The sequence below is a fragment of the Cornus florida genome, unplaced genomic scaffold, assembly GCF_030987335.1.
Source record: "Cornus florida cultivar Cherokee Brave unplaced genomic scaffold, ASM3098733v1 CherokeeBrave_3.0.0_Hap2_Chr09, whole genome shotgun sequence".
Classification (NCBI taxonomy): domain Eukaryota; kingdom Viridiplantae; phylum Streptophyta; class Magnoliopsida; order Cornales; family Cornaceae; genus Cornus; species Cornus florida.
In genome coordinates, this window is record NW_026775579.1 from 92,853,153 (window position 1) to 92,866,039 (window position 12,887).

Genomic DNA, 12,887 nt, shown 5'->3' on the forward strand with positions numbered 1-12,887 from the left:
TGTTGTGTCCTCAGAAGTGTCCCGGCCGTGTCCGACTTAAATAAAAAGAAAAATAAAAAAATAGAACACCTGTACAATAGAGACGAATACGTATCCGACACTTGTAGGTCGTCCCTATCCTACGTGTCTGTGCTCCATAGATTTTGCCTCTTTGCTTGTGCGCGTGCATGGCGGGCGGGTTGGCTCCTTTTAACTTGACAAGTAATTGTTCTTTTTCTTCTTCTTTTTTCTTTTTCTTTTTTTTTTTTTTAATTATTAGTTTTACTTTATTTGTGAAAGATGAGTTATCTGCTTTAACGTCAAAACAATCCTTTTCAACTAATAATATCCTCACTGGTAAAATGCTTTATCGAAATACACATGCAAATTTACAATTTTTTTTCAGTGTATCTAGAAGAATTCGAGGCATCATTAATTTTGGCAAAATTCAATGAATGGTAAGACAAAAGGAAGACATTAATACACTCCTACTAAAAGCCATCTTATTGACTCATAAAAACAGCTTACAACAATAATCATCGTCTCATAAACTTTACATACCAAAAAGAAAAAAGCTCACCATGGCACTCAATTTCATCAGACTATAGCCTATAGGTAACACAAATATACACAAGTTGGAATACACCAAAAAAGTGTCTTACAGAAAGATAGAGAGGCTTTTGGATACTGTTGGGGGCAAAGGTGAGTCAGAGAGTCTCGTGGATGATGGACCCGTGTATAAACTCTTTGGGTCAATTACTGACCCTTGAGGAAATTGAATTGGCAACATATAAATTCATAAGCAACCTATTTTATAAATTAAAACCCTCAAAACACCCAACAATGGAACACACAATAAATATCAACAAAATTAGCAAACCTCAAACCAAAACCTGATGATATATGTATTGGTGTTGTGTGCCTCTTCTTAGCTCCCTCCTCAGTGCCATTGACGAACACTTTGTTCGGTTGGTGAACCAGGAATAAAGGGCACGAAACCCCGCCCACCAAAGACGGGACGCATGAAGGCATTGTCAAATTTTCGCCAATAGTGGTGGACAGTGTGAGATGGAGTGGATAGGAGCATTCGTAAACTGGTTGGACGGGGCACGTAGACAGCTAGGTCAGCTTCTGAATCCTGCCCGTTGGTAAGAAGTGGCACGATGAAGGATTTAGGAGTGGTCGGCTCAGAGGACACCGATCTGTTTAACTGCTTCGGTGAAGGCAGCAAGAGTCTCACCAGAGGTTTAGTCATCAACCCAAACACCTGCATATGCCCAAAAGGTAGGAGGTTTTAAACTACCTTTCCTTTTTTGAATATAATATGAACTTTGAGTGGGTAATAATAATTGGTTTTAATTATGAAATTTTAAAAGTGTCAGAACAGATATGTCTGGAAACATAAATATGTATGTTTTTTTTTTATCAGAGACCAACCACAGCTGCTGACATCAGTATTACACACAGAATTTGAAGATAGAAGTTCAAAAATAGACCCAATAATAATAATTTAATCAAAACTTACATATGCACACACAGACTTTAAAGATATAAGTTCAAATTGGACTCAATAATGTCAATGTAAAACTAACCAATATTGCTGAACAGCATAGCCAGGTTTAGATTAGACTGACCATAGCATAAGCAAGAACTAGTGGTCAGAGCTAAGTTCAGCATCAGTAAGCTATGCATCTTTAATCTTCGGGTTAAATCATGACAAAACATTGCAATTCACTAAAGTTTCTTATATTTAAAGCCAGGGGAACTAAGACTTAAGTGACTAATATAAACATATATACATATATGTATGTATGTACTTATGAACACCAGTTTATGCAGTTAAGTTCAGAAGAATTTCAGGGAACCAGTTCAGAAACTCCACCTAAACATACTGGAAACATTTTGGGAAAATCAGGAAACTGTTGGTAACCATTTAGGATGCTCTTTGGCATGGCTCGTCTTCAAGTACGAGCCTTGCACACAAGGCAGCTGGTATAAATTGTTAGCTTAACAATTGCCAGAACGTTTAGATATCTTACCACTGTGCTGAAAAGAATAACTGTTATGGTACTGGTGATCATGATTGCATTCTCCCGTAACTGAGTATGGCCTTTCCTTGTAAACTGCATGCATGAAATCAAGAACTCATTAGATAATATTAATTTTTTTTCCCAAGTCTCGTTACATAATATTCCCACATCATAAAATGATTTCAACCCCTCCCCCCCTCCATTCCCAGGTCAGTAGAAGCACCCATCATTATGTTTTTGTGCAGGACAACAAAATCTTTATTTAATTAAAAATTCTACCCGAACCAATTACCTGATTATAAGCAAGGGCCATAGAAACTGCACCTCGCATAAGACCAGCCCACCAAATTGTAACCTGAAAAATAAAATAATGGATTTGTTTAATATGCCAATTAGTGAAAGGACATTGGAAACACAAACACAAAACCAGAATAATAAGCACATACTTGCTGCTTTAACTCAATTTTATCAGATGGAGACTTCTTAGTCAGATTTGATAAGAATGATAAAGGGAAAACAAAGGCTGCTCTTCCAACCAGAATCAGTGCCAATAGTATTGAGCTCACCCCAACTGATGTTCCAGGGCTGAGAGATAGAGGAAAAAAGAAAAACAGAAATGAGCTAATATCCAAGCACACGGATTAACGTGGTTTGCTGCATCCCAAAATGTGATATGATGACTAAGTTTCATTTGAGATTCAAACAATACCTGTCGCTTACATATCTCCATTTTTCAATGTCCAGGGCGTCCATACCAACATAAAGAAAGATAAATATCTCAGCAACGAAGGACAATGTCGCAAAAGCATGCCTGTGAACATGGTTAAAGGGGATTGAGAAATTAGTACTATGGTAACTTGGGCATCATTTCTCACAAAATAGATAGTGAAACAAGAATTTCACTCCATAGCTCACAAGTTGGAGATATTCATACTTGGTAGTGATTCTTGAACTTTCAGTGACATTATGCCAGGTATAGTGGGACATCACAATCCCACAAAAGAAGACGGTGAGAATGGCACTCAAGTAAAATAACTGCAAGACAAAATAGGAAGGGATAATCAAAATCAGGGTTAAGCTGCCAAAATATCTATGATTTCAAGCTTCATATTCTTACTTGTCACAAATAAAAAAATAAAATAAAAAAAATAAAATTTCAAGTTTCATATTCAAAGTTCCTTTTTTTTTTCAAGGAAAAATTTAAAAATTAAAAGAAGAAGAAGAGGGAACCACTGTTGGGTTCTCTAAATAATGTGGGAAAACTTACTTCAGACAACATATATGAAAGGTATGCCATGAGAATCATAAGAGCAACCTCTCTATCAGTTGAGTGCCTGTAATATTTTAGCAAAAGTATAAAGAGTCGTCCAGTGTAAGAAATTGCAAACTCCTGTATTAGAATGCATGATATTATTTCTCTCTGCACAAGTTATTATAATATGAAACTAACATCAAATTAGTATCCACACACAATTTAACGTATAATATTACCTCACTCTCTCTCTCTCTGTGTCTCACACACACACAACATAGCAGCCAGCAAAAATTCACTTATGTGGTACTGATGATATGCCACCATAAGAGGAGCGGAAGCTGATACAAATGGATATTTGAATCACCTAAAAACTTAGTTATCAGAACCAGATAGTCCACCAAACCTGTTTTGATGGACATTTCATTCAACCACAAGTCAAGAAGGATGACCTGTCAGACTTTTCGAAACATTGAATTTACATCCCCAAGCCTTTTCCCAATTACTTGGGGTCGGCTACATGAATACCATGTTTCCATTCCTCTCTATTTAATTTATTTATGTTACATTGATCCTTGTTGCTATGTCTTTGAATTAAATACAACTGTCATTAGCCTCGTTGACTTGTCAGTTTAACCAATTAGTCTGGCGTGTCAGTTTTAACGAATTTGTCTGGCGTGATTCTGGTAAAAATGGCTGCAACTGTACTGTCCCTATGGGCTGCATTTTATATATAGCATCTGTTTCAAGCTCCCATTTAGATTATAAGGCACTTCATATACCATTGCTATTGATGACAGTGTGATGCAAATTTACTATACAAACATCTACAAACCTCCCAAAATAGAGCTTTTTAATGATAAATGCACTTAGCAATCCAGCCTGCAGGAGTAGGAAATAGAAAATGTCATGTAACCATAGAGCCAAAATCATGCAACACACATTCAAGAGAGAGAGAGACTCACCGCAACTCCGAGAACAGTGCTCATGATAAATAGATATAAGAAATTGCCGGCAAACTGAAAAGCTATGCTCGTGTTTATATGATTTAGGTCAAAGCTCTGGATTGCATTAAAAAGCACCACTGATGTTGCATCATTTACGACACCTTCCCCAAAAACTAGACTGTATAATAAAGGCGTTTCATCCTGATTAAGCACCTGCACTATCAGATAGGATACATTAATCTGTGCAGAAATGTTTCCGATATTTACAAGATAACAGCATCATCATGATATCTGTACCTGCAGGGTGCAAACCGAATCTGTTGCAGAAAAGATTGTTCCAATTGCTGCAAACAATTGAGTGAAATGAGACAACAAGAGGACGAATGATTATTTGAGCAAAAGAAGAGGCACGGAAAAAAAGACAAGGAAACAGAAAGTGAGCCATACCAAGAAAATCTCCTATATCAAGTGATCCGATGTTCATTTTCTTGAAAATTTTTATAGCACCTGGACCAACAAATGGAAATAAGTTGTGAACAGTAGTGCAACCATTATCAGCATTTAGCACTAATAAACTCAAACATAATAAATACCAACATTTATTATAATTTAATATCCCAGGAATTTTCCAATACATGACAGAATATGTAAGCTAAAGGAAAATAAATTGAATCCATAAAAGAGGTTTAGAAGACTCGTTTATGCAAGCATGTAGATCTAAATCTGAGAAGTAATGCGAGAATCAAAGGCAAGTAATCATTATCAACTCAACCTAAAAACTAATGCTTGTAACTTGTGTCCTTGAGACTTGTTCAATCCCTTGTTTAAAGTGTTTTTTTTTTTCTTGTCTTTTCTTCTTCTTTTTTTCCTGGTTCAAAGGATAGGTTGTTTATGTAATGGCCCATGTGACCATGTAAAGAATATTACCAAAAGAAAAGGAAATAGGAATAATTAGTAGTCTTTTTTCTTGTCTTTTCTGTTCTTTTTTCCTAGTTCAAAGGCTAGGTTGTTTATGTAATGGCCGATGTGACAATGTAAAGAATATACCAAAAGAAAAGGAAATAGGAATAATTAGCACTATGCATGACGACAATGTGAAATGCACTAAGGACATCAGAACATATATCTTAATTCTTAGGTGCCTCTCCATCTGCAGTTGCATAATTGTGAATTTTCCACATGTTTCTGTCTCTTAACCATAAATCAATTCAACAGTTCTATTAAAGAGGGAAAAGGCTCAATTAGAGCACAATCAAAGTGCTAGTAGGATATCTTATAGGAACAAGTTTGAAAAACTGCAGCCAACTAGTGACAGTCCTGCTCAATTGAGATGGTTGGGTGCTCAACAATTATGATGAAACCATTGCAGGAAATTATCAAAAAAAAAAAAAAAAAAACATTGCAGGAACAGCAACATACCTAGTGAGATGATGCCAAAGGATATCAGAGTACCAACTGCACCAAACAGCATGATAGTCATGAAGTTGCGAAAAAATTGTTTCTTTTTTACCTGGAACCTGATGGATTTTATGCATGTCAAAGGAAACGAAAAAAAAGATCAAACTCATATTCATGGGTGTGCGTAAAAATTAAACCACACAATATATATGTAAAAAGATCGTGCAATTCAGTTGTCTATTCACCAATTTAAGAGTTATCTTTGTGTCAAAAATAACATATTAGAAGCAATAAGAAAGGTAAAACAAATTTGGCTATCCTAAATGAAGTTGCAAAAATTTAATAAAAGTGCTCCTTGGAAAGGATCCTTGTCCAAAACTCCTTGGGGAACAAAGATCCCCATCACATGGAAACATGACGTACACATGCATGTCCAAGCACAAAAGCACAAAAATAAACAAAGTCTTGGCACTCTGCCTAAGATTAGTAAATGAATACTGCAACAGATTGAAGCTCAAAATAATTGGTCTATCTCATGCTCATTCGGCAGCAACCCTTAAAATTCAATCTTCAACTTGTAACCAGAAAAACTAAATCTCCATAATATTAAGACTAACGAAATCCCAGAAAACCATCAATTCCCACCTGCTAGTATTGATAAGATAGAGCTGGATTTATCAACAATGACATCAATAAAGCCCTAACAAACATTCTTGTTAAAATGTCAAAAGTTGGTCATTGATTCTTTCATGAACTTTAACAATCCACAATAGATGACCTAAATGGCGTTATCTATTAAGGAAGACACGGAAAAAATATGAGAGATGAGAGATTGACGTCTGAAATTATCAAAATGGAAAAAGGAAAACACAGTAGAAAGCAGTTAAGGATCTACTCATGTCATTTTATCATGCAACATGATTCAATTGCATGTCTTTAAGCTATATAAATCAAATTATAAAGGTACAAGAAAGCCTCAATATGCAATACATAATATGATAATGGGAAAAAATTATGGAGTGTTTATGCCAACTCAAAAATACTATCTCACTATCAAACTAACATACGTTTTAGAACAAGTAAGATTGAAGCTTTAATGTATATTAAGGAACCAGGAGGATAAGACATGGTGGTTTGTGTACGGCCTAAATCATTCCATTAGGCCAGGGCTGACACTAAACACCAAATTATAACTACCGGGATGTTGTGTGCACAACAACTTAAAAAGACAATAAAGTAAATTTGTGGTTAATTTGTAGAGACCATCGCAAATTTCAGATCAGATCATGATGTTCGCATAAAACAAAGAAAGTGGCGAAAATGCACAACATACCCAGCATTAAAAATTATAGGTGGAAGAAGATATATGAAGAAAAGATCTTCACTGAAAACCAAAAGATGTGAGCTTTTTCCTCCAGTAGTTAGTAGAATAATAATTCCAGTGCACAGACCCTGTCATCAATCCACATTAACTCAAATTCAGTTCACATTTACCCCAAAACATAATAAATAAAAATTTACACGTGTATACTACATGAATATCATATATGTTACATCTAGAGAAACTCACGATTGCAAGGGCTGTGATGGATTCATTCATCCAACGGTTCTCCTCCAACAGATGACCGATCACAATACACGCACAAAGAAGAGCAACAAACAAATTCATTGAGACCACCGAAGCGTGATCGGACGAAGATAGTCGTTCGCCCATGTTCGCCAACAGAGGCCCCAACATGAACCCCATCTTAGCCAACTCAATTGATCACAACAAAACACCAATCAGATGAAAATCACCCAAACTTCACTTCCCACCAGACGAAGACCAACCTCAATTGCCTTCAAAACTTGTTGTCTCTAGTTCAAACCATCATATCAATAACTATTTCAGCTCTCAAAAATCATATACTCGAATCAATCAATTACCCGAATCAATCAATTACCGAAAACTCAAATTCGAACCTACATATTAATATATGTGTATGCGTGTAGACTTACCAGATTTCGAAACGTAGCGTGTGGAATTTGAACTCTGCAACGGTGACGTGATTCACTTGGATCTCGATTTCGAAGATCAAAATCAAGCTAAACACAAACTAAGAAGTGTTTTTGCTTTCAAAAGGAAGCAAGCGAGTTGAATAAATATCTGAGATGCAGTGTTGAAGGAAAGCAGAGACTTATGCTCTACATGCAGAGAAATGTAGAGAGATAGGGTTTTAAACTTCAAATGGTTATGCGATCTTTGTAGAGAGAGAGAGAGTGACGTGAAATAGAGCGAGAGAGACAGAGATATGAATCAAGACAGTGCGAGAAAGCGAAGCGACAAGAACGGAAGGGGCCGCGAAAGCAAGTATATATAGACTTGGGAGCCCCAAGTTTGAAAGTGTAGCCGGTGATGACGACCGTCGATCTTGCGTACTACGTAGTATAAGGCTATGATGGTTGACTTGTCATGGGATTGGATGTAGAGTATAACTGCCGTTTCACTATATTTTTGGACGTAAATGGAGGGAGTGGAAGATGGGAAAGTGAGAAGGTCCCAATGGAATTATTTTGTCTCCTAAAGTAATCCGAGTATTAATAGAAAATTTTGCCTTTGCATAAACCTATTTTTGTCAAGAAAAATTGAAAATTGAATTTTCGGATCTCAATATTTAAAAATTATTTATATTACTCAAAAGGGTGTTAAAGAAGTGGAATCCAATGGAGTACAAAATGTACAACAGCCCATAATTCTCATACATGTGTTAGTAGTGTACATGTGTGACATTTCCCATGTGTGACATTTGTGAGTTGTTTGATAGAGTATTACACCGTGTAATAAAATTTAAATTCTGTAAAAACTAACCCAGTAGTTATAAATTTAATCTCCTCATGTTTTCTTTCTATTAATAGAAATTTTTTGTTTTTGATATTAGACGTATTTTAGTCAAGAAAGTTTAAAAATTGGTTTTTGCGTCTTAATATTTAAAAATTACTAATGAAGAGTCAAAACACTAGTAGCTAGGTATGGATCTTAATTTCTGGATTATTATTTTGTAAAAAATTGACACGTATTTTAATCAAGAAAGTTTAAAAATTGGTTTTTGCATCTTAATATTTAAAAATTACTTATGAAGGGTCCAAAACACTAAGTAGTTATAGATCTTAATTTCTAGATTATTATTTTGTAAAAAATTGATAGTTCAATTCCATCATTACGATTCATATTGGACACCAAGTAATATTTATAGTTCAATTGTCAACGTTAGTTTGCCTATTTTAATTTAATCTGACTTTTCATGGATTTATATTGGTTTTGGTCTCACGTGGAATAGTTGGATTAAATTTTTAATTCTTTTGAATGATTAATATTAGTAATATATTGTTTTCGGCGGTGACAGACATTTATGATTATTTTTGAAGAGGTTCATGTTGTATTTAGATTAAAAAGGATTAGTTCTTGATTTTTGTAATCAAATTAAGGTCTTCATTTTTCTTCTTTTTATCTTTATTTTAGAACACACATGTTGTCTGAAAAAGATCTGGTATATTCCAATCTTGTCCTTCAAAATGTTTAACCTGGTGGGATGAGTTTGTCTCTGCAAATCTTCTTTTTGTTCTCTTGGCTCTTCCGCTATAACAACCCCATCTCTTACCCTACTAATTAACGTTTGTTTTCAGGATATATCTCTCATGCGTTATGCCCTTTTGTCTGTCTTTTCCTCATATTTTTTTATTTTTCTTTTTTAGTAAAAGTGTAAAAAAAATTTCTAAAATTTCACAAAGTGAACAAAATACGCATGTGATATAAAAGTGACCAAGTCAATCTCTATATTTTCACAGAGCAATTTGCCATCTTACATTTCACCTCAGACCACTTTTTTCCCGATGTCATTGAATATTTACCAAACTATCCATTATAATTAATTCTTTTTAAAAAAGTAAAAATTATATAAAAGACAAAATATCTTAAACACTTTCTATAATAATATGAGACATTACATAACCCTAAATTGAAATGAAGAGAGCATAGTGAGCAAATGCAAATGAAAAGAAGAGAGCAAAAATGGGTTTGATTGGAACAAATTAATGTAAAAAGCCTTTTTATAAGAAGATGGGAAGATGGGGGTATAACAATTATATTGAAAGATACTTTTGGAATTAATAAAAAAAACATATCAATAATGTGTATCACAATATGAACGGAGAGTGAGGAGAGATGAAATGCAAAGAGACAAGTTGCTCAATTTTAAAATTATACGGATTGATTTGACTACTTTTATACCACTGTATTGTGCTCATTTGGTGACTTTAAGGGAGATTTTTTTGCACTTTTGACTTCTTTTTTTTTCTTTTTTTTTTTCTCTTTTATTTTCTTTGCTTTGTTTTCGTACGCTTATAGGTCTGAAAAAATAATTTAAGGGTACCTAACAACATCAAATAAATATGGAGGGAAATTGTAAATGAAACATAATAGAAAAGAGTAACAATTCCATCAAATGCGATGATCTAGTTGTAATACTTTAGATTAATCGTAATGCACGCGTAGAAACAAACAATAAAAAAATACTAATACCGAAAGAACAAACAACCCAAAACAGCAGAATTTCAACACGTATTTCTTATAAGGTGTTTGATGCAACTTTGTGGGGCCAAGTCCCACAAACCATTGATATTACATTCGAACTGTCTGATTAAATGTGTATCATTTTTCAATACTGTATTATTTTTCAAAAAAATTTAGGGCAGAATTTCATAATAGCAGTTGAATGTGCATTATTAACTTGCTAGGATATAAAAAGAACAAAAAAACAGAGGGTATATCCAATAAATTATAAAAAAACAAATAATAATGAAGCCTTATATGACAAAACCTAATTATAGTGAGGGAGCCTTATATAACATGTGCATATCAACCAATGTTTCAACTGCGTATATAAGCAGGATTCCTCTTCCATTCGATCACAAGTATATGTATATAATATATATATATATATATATATATATATATATATATATATATATATATAACTGGATAAGCACAAAGGTGGTCTTAGCTTGTCCACTTCAATTTGTTTGTCCTTGTTTGTATTAATGCTTTGGATGTTAGAAACACAACAAATTCCAGATGTTTTATTTGCCAAAACTGTGGAATTTTTAAATGCTAGTTGTGACCGACACTTATTTGTTGACATGTTACGTCAGCTGTATGTCCTTTTCTGTATATACTCAAAGGGAGGGAGTATTTAAGCACATGAATTGAAAATAATAAATATATCTCCATTCCATTTCTTACATGTATTATATAGTTGTGATATACAGGCTGTGTGTATATATTTATATACATAAAGTCTGTGAATTGAAGTTTAAAATTTTTATTTAAATCAAATCACACCGTGCGCACCAGAAATGATTTTTAAACAGATACAGATGTTGATTTTAATGAAATGCACCAGAGGACTGTGAAAGATTTTTTATTTTAATTTAACAAACAGACCAATACATTAACTTGGTGAATTACTGAATCTATTGATCACTACTCTGATATCTTTTAGTTTCAAATTAATGAATTTATAGTATGAGATCCTTTTAAATAGTAAATTAAAGTAATTATGTCTCTGGCGCGCGCGCGCGCACACATATATATATATATATATATAGATTCATTTATTTACAGAGAGAAATTGAGAGCGGTAATAAAGTCACTCCTGCTTTCCATGTTCACTTCATTACTAAAGAGAGAGAAGCATTTTAGCCAAAGTGCAGCAGTGCTTTAGCTGACAAATCTTTAAATCAAGTAATGAGTTAATGACACTAATATATATATATATATATATTATAGTTTGGATGATATATATAAATATATGTAAATAATCTGTTGCACACGATTTATAAAAAAAAAAAAAATCTACACCAAAAATACAAACAGTTGAATGTGATTATCATGCGTTTTTTGGAACTACTTTTTTTTTTACACTTAGATTATATGGAAAATTACATATAAATGGAGTCAAAATTCCATATTTACTTAGAGGCTGAGTCAAAGTTCCATATTCCTCTAAAATGGATTACTGAAGTGGCACATGGTTTTTTACTGTTTAGAAATTGTGGTGCCTAAAATACCCTTCCGCGAAGGTACTACTTTTTCTTCGAAGGTACTACTTTTTTGAACTGAAGGTACTACTTTTTAGTATCCAGGTACCATGTTTTTTAAACACTCGCGAAAGTACTACTTTTTCTTCAAAGGTACTACTTTTTTGAACTGAAGGTACTACCTTTTTGTTAGGGAAGGGCATTTTAGGCACCATAATTTTCTAAACAGTAAAAAACCATGTGCCACCTCAGCAATCCATTTTAGAGAAATATGAAACTTTGACTCAGTCTCTAAGTAAATATGAAACTTTAACTCCATTTATATGTAATTTTCCTTAGATTATATCCAATACTTAGTGTAGAGAAAATATCATTATTTATATATATATACACACACACGCACGCAGAGAAAGAGAGGAATTATATGTTGAGATATAGTTTTCATTGGTTCAGTAACCGTAGTCATCCACTAGTACTTGATTGGTTGCTAACTTGCCATCATATATACCTGGAATTTGATAACCCAAGTCAAGTCCACGTCACAAGAGAACTTGCAAACCCTTCCACGCAACCTCAAATTAACATTGCAAATTTGTCATGGACCAAGTTGGGTTCATCTTAAATTAGACCATATCTTATTAACCTCATGTCTAAATCAATTTCATGTTTCGTAACACGTAACAATACTAAGTTGAATGGATTTTGAAATTAAAATTCAATAATTCATTTGCAGACTTAACTTCACATGCCATGAGCTTATTTCTTTTAAAAAGAAAAAAACTAAATATTAACTCACACTTGAATTATTTTGAGATGTTCAATTCGTGTTGAAAATTTTATTTTTATGTATATTTTATTTTGAAATATATTTATCACGAAGCATTACTTTATTTGTTATAAATGGATTTTAGACTCTTTCAATGTTTTAAAAAGAAAAATATTATACACAAGTTAAAGTCGCAATTTTTCTTATAATAAATGAGTTAATAAATAAAATTTAAATAACAAACGTATATGATTTCATATTCGACAACAAAAAATATCTCGATTCCCAACTATTCACACCGACCGTCAATTCATTTTACATACAACCTTACTTAAATCACTTAAATAATATTTATTCTTATAATAAAAGAGTTAATAAGTAAAATTCAAATATGATATAAATTTAAATAATAAACGTATATGACTCCATATTTAACAAAA

General features: G+C 33.3%; 1 protein-coding gene across 1 annotated transcript; it reads right to left on the minus strand.

The window, feature by feature from the left end:
• Window positions 1-452: 452 nt before the first annotated feature.
• Window positions 453-7,920, minus strand: LOC132275238 (sodium/hydrogen exchanger 1-like). The gene is made up of 15 exons (XM_059776683.1): window positions 7,605-7,920; window positions 7,177-7,463; window positions 6,940-7,058; window positions 5,628-5,725; window positions 4,656-4,715; window positions 4,506-4,552; window positions 4,227-4,421; window positions 4,097-4,143; window positions 3,277-3,343; window positions 2,944-3,044; window positions 2,719-2,820; window positions 2,456-2,594; window positions 2,302-2,364; window positions 2,019-2,102; window positions 453-1,246 (listed from the first exon to the last, which is right to left on the minus strand). The coding sequence occupies exons 2-15, from the start codon at window positions 7,351-7,353 to the stop codon at window positions 920-922; spliced, it is 1,626 nt and encodes a 541-aa protein (XP_059632666.1). The 5' UTR covers window positions 7,354-7,463; window positions 7,605-7,920; the 3' UTR covers window positions 453-919.
• Window positions 7,921-12,887: the final 4,967 nt, after the last annotated feature.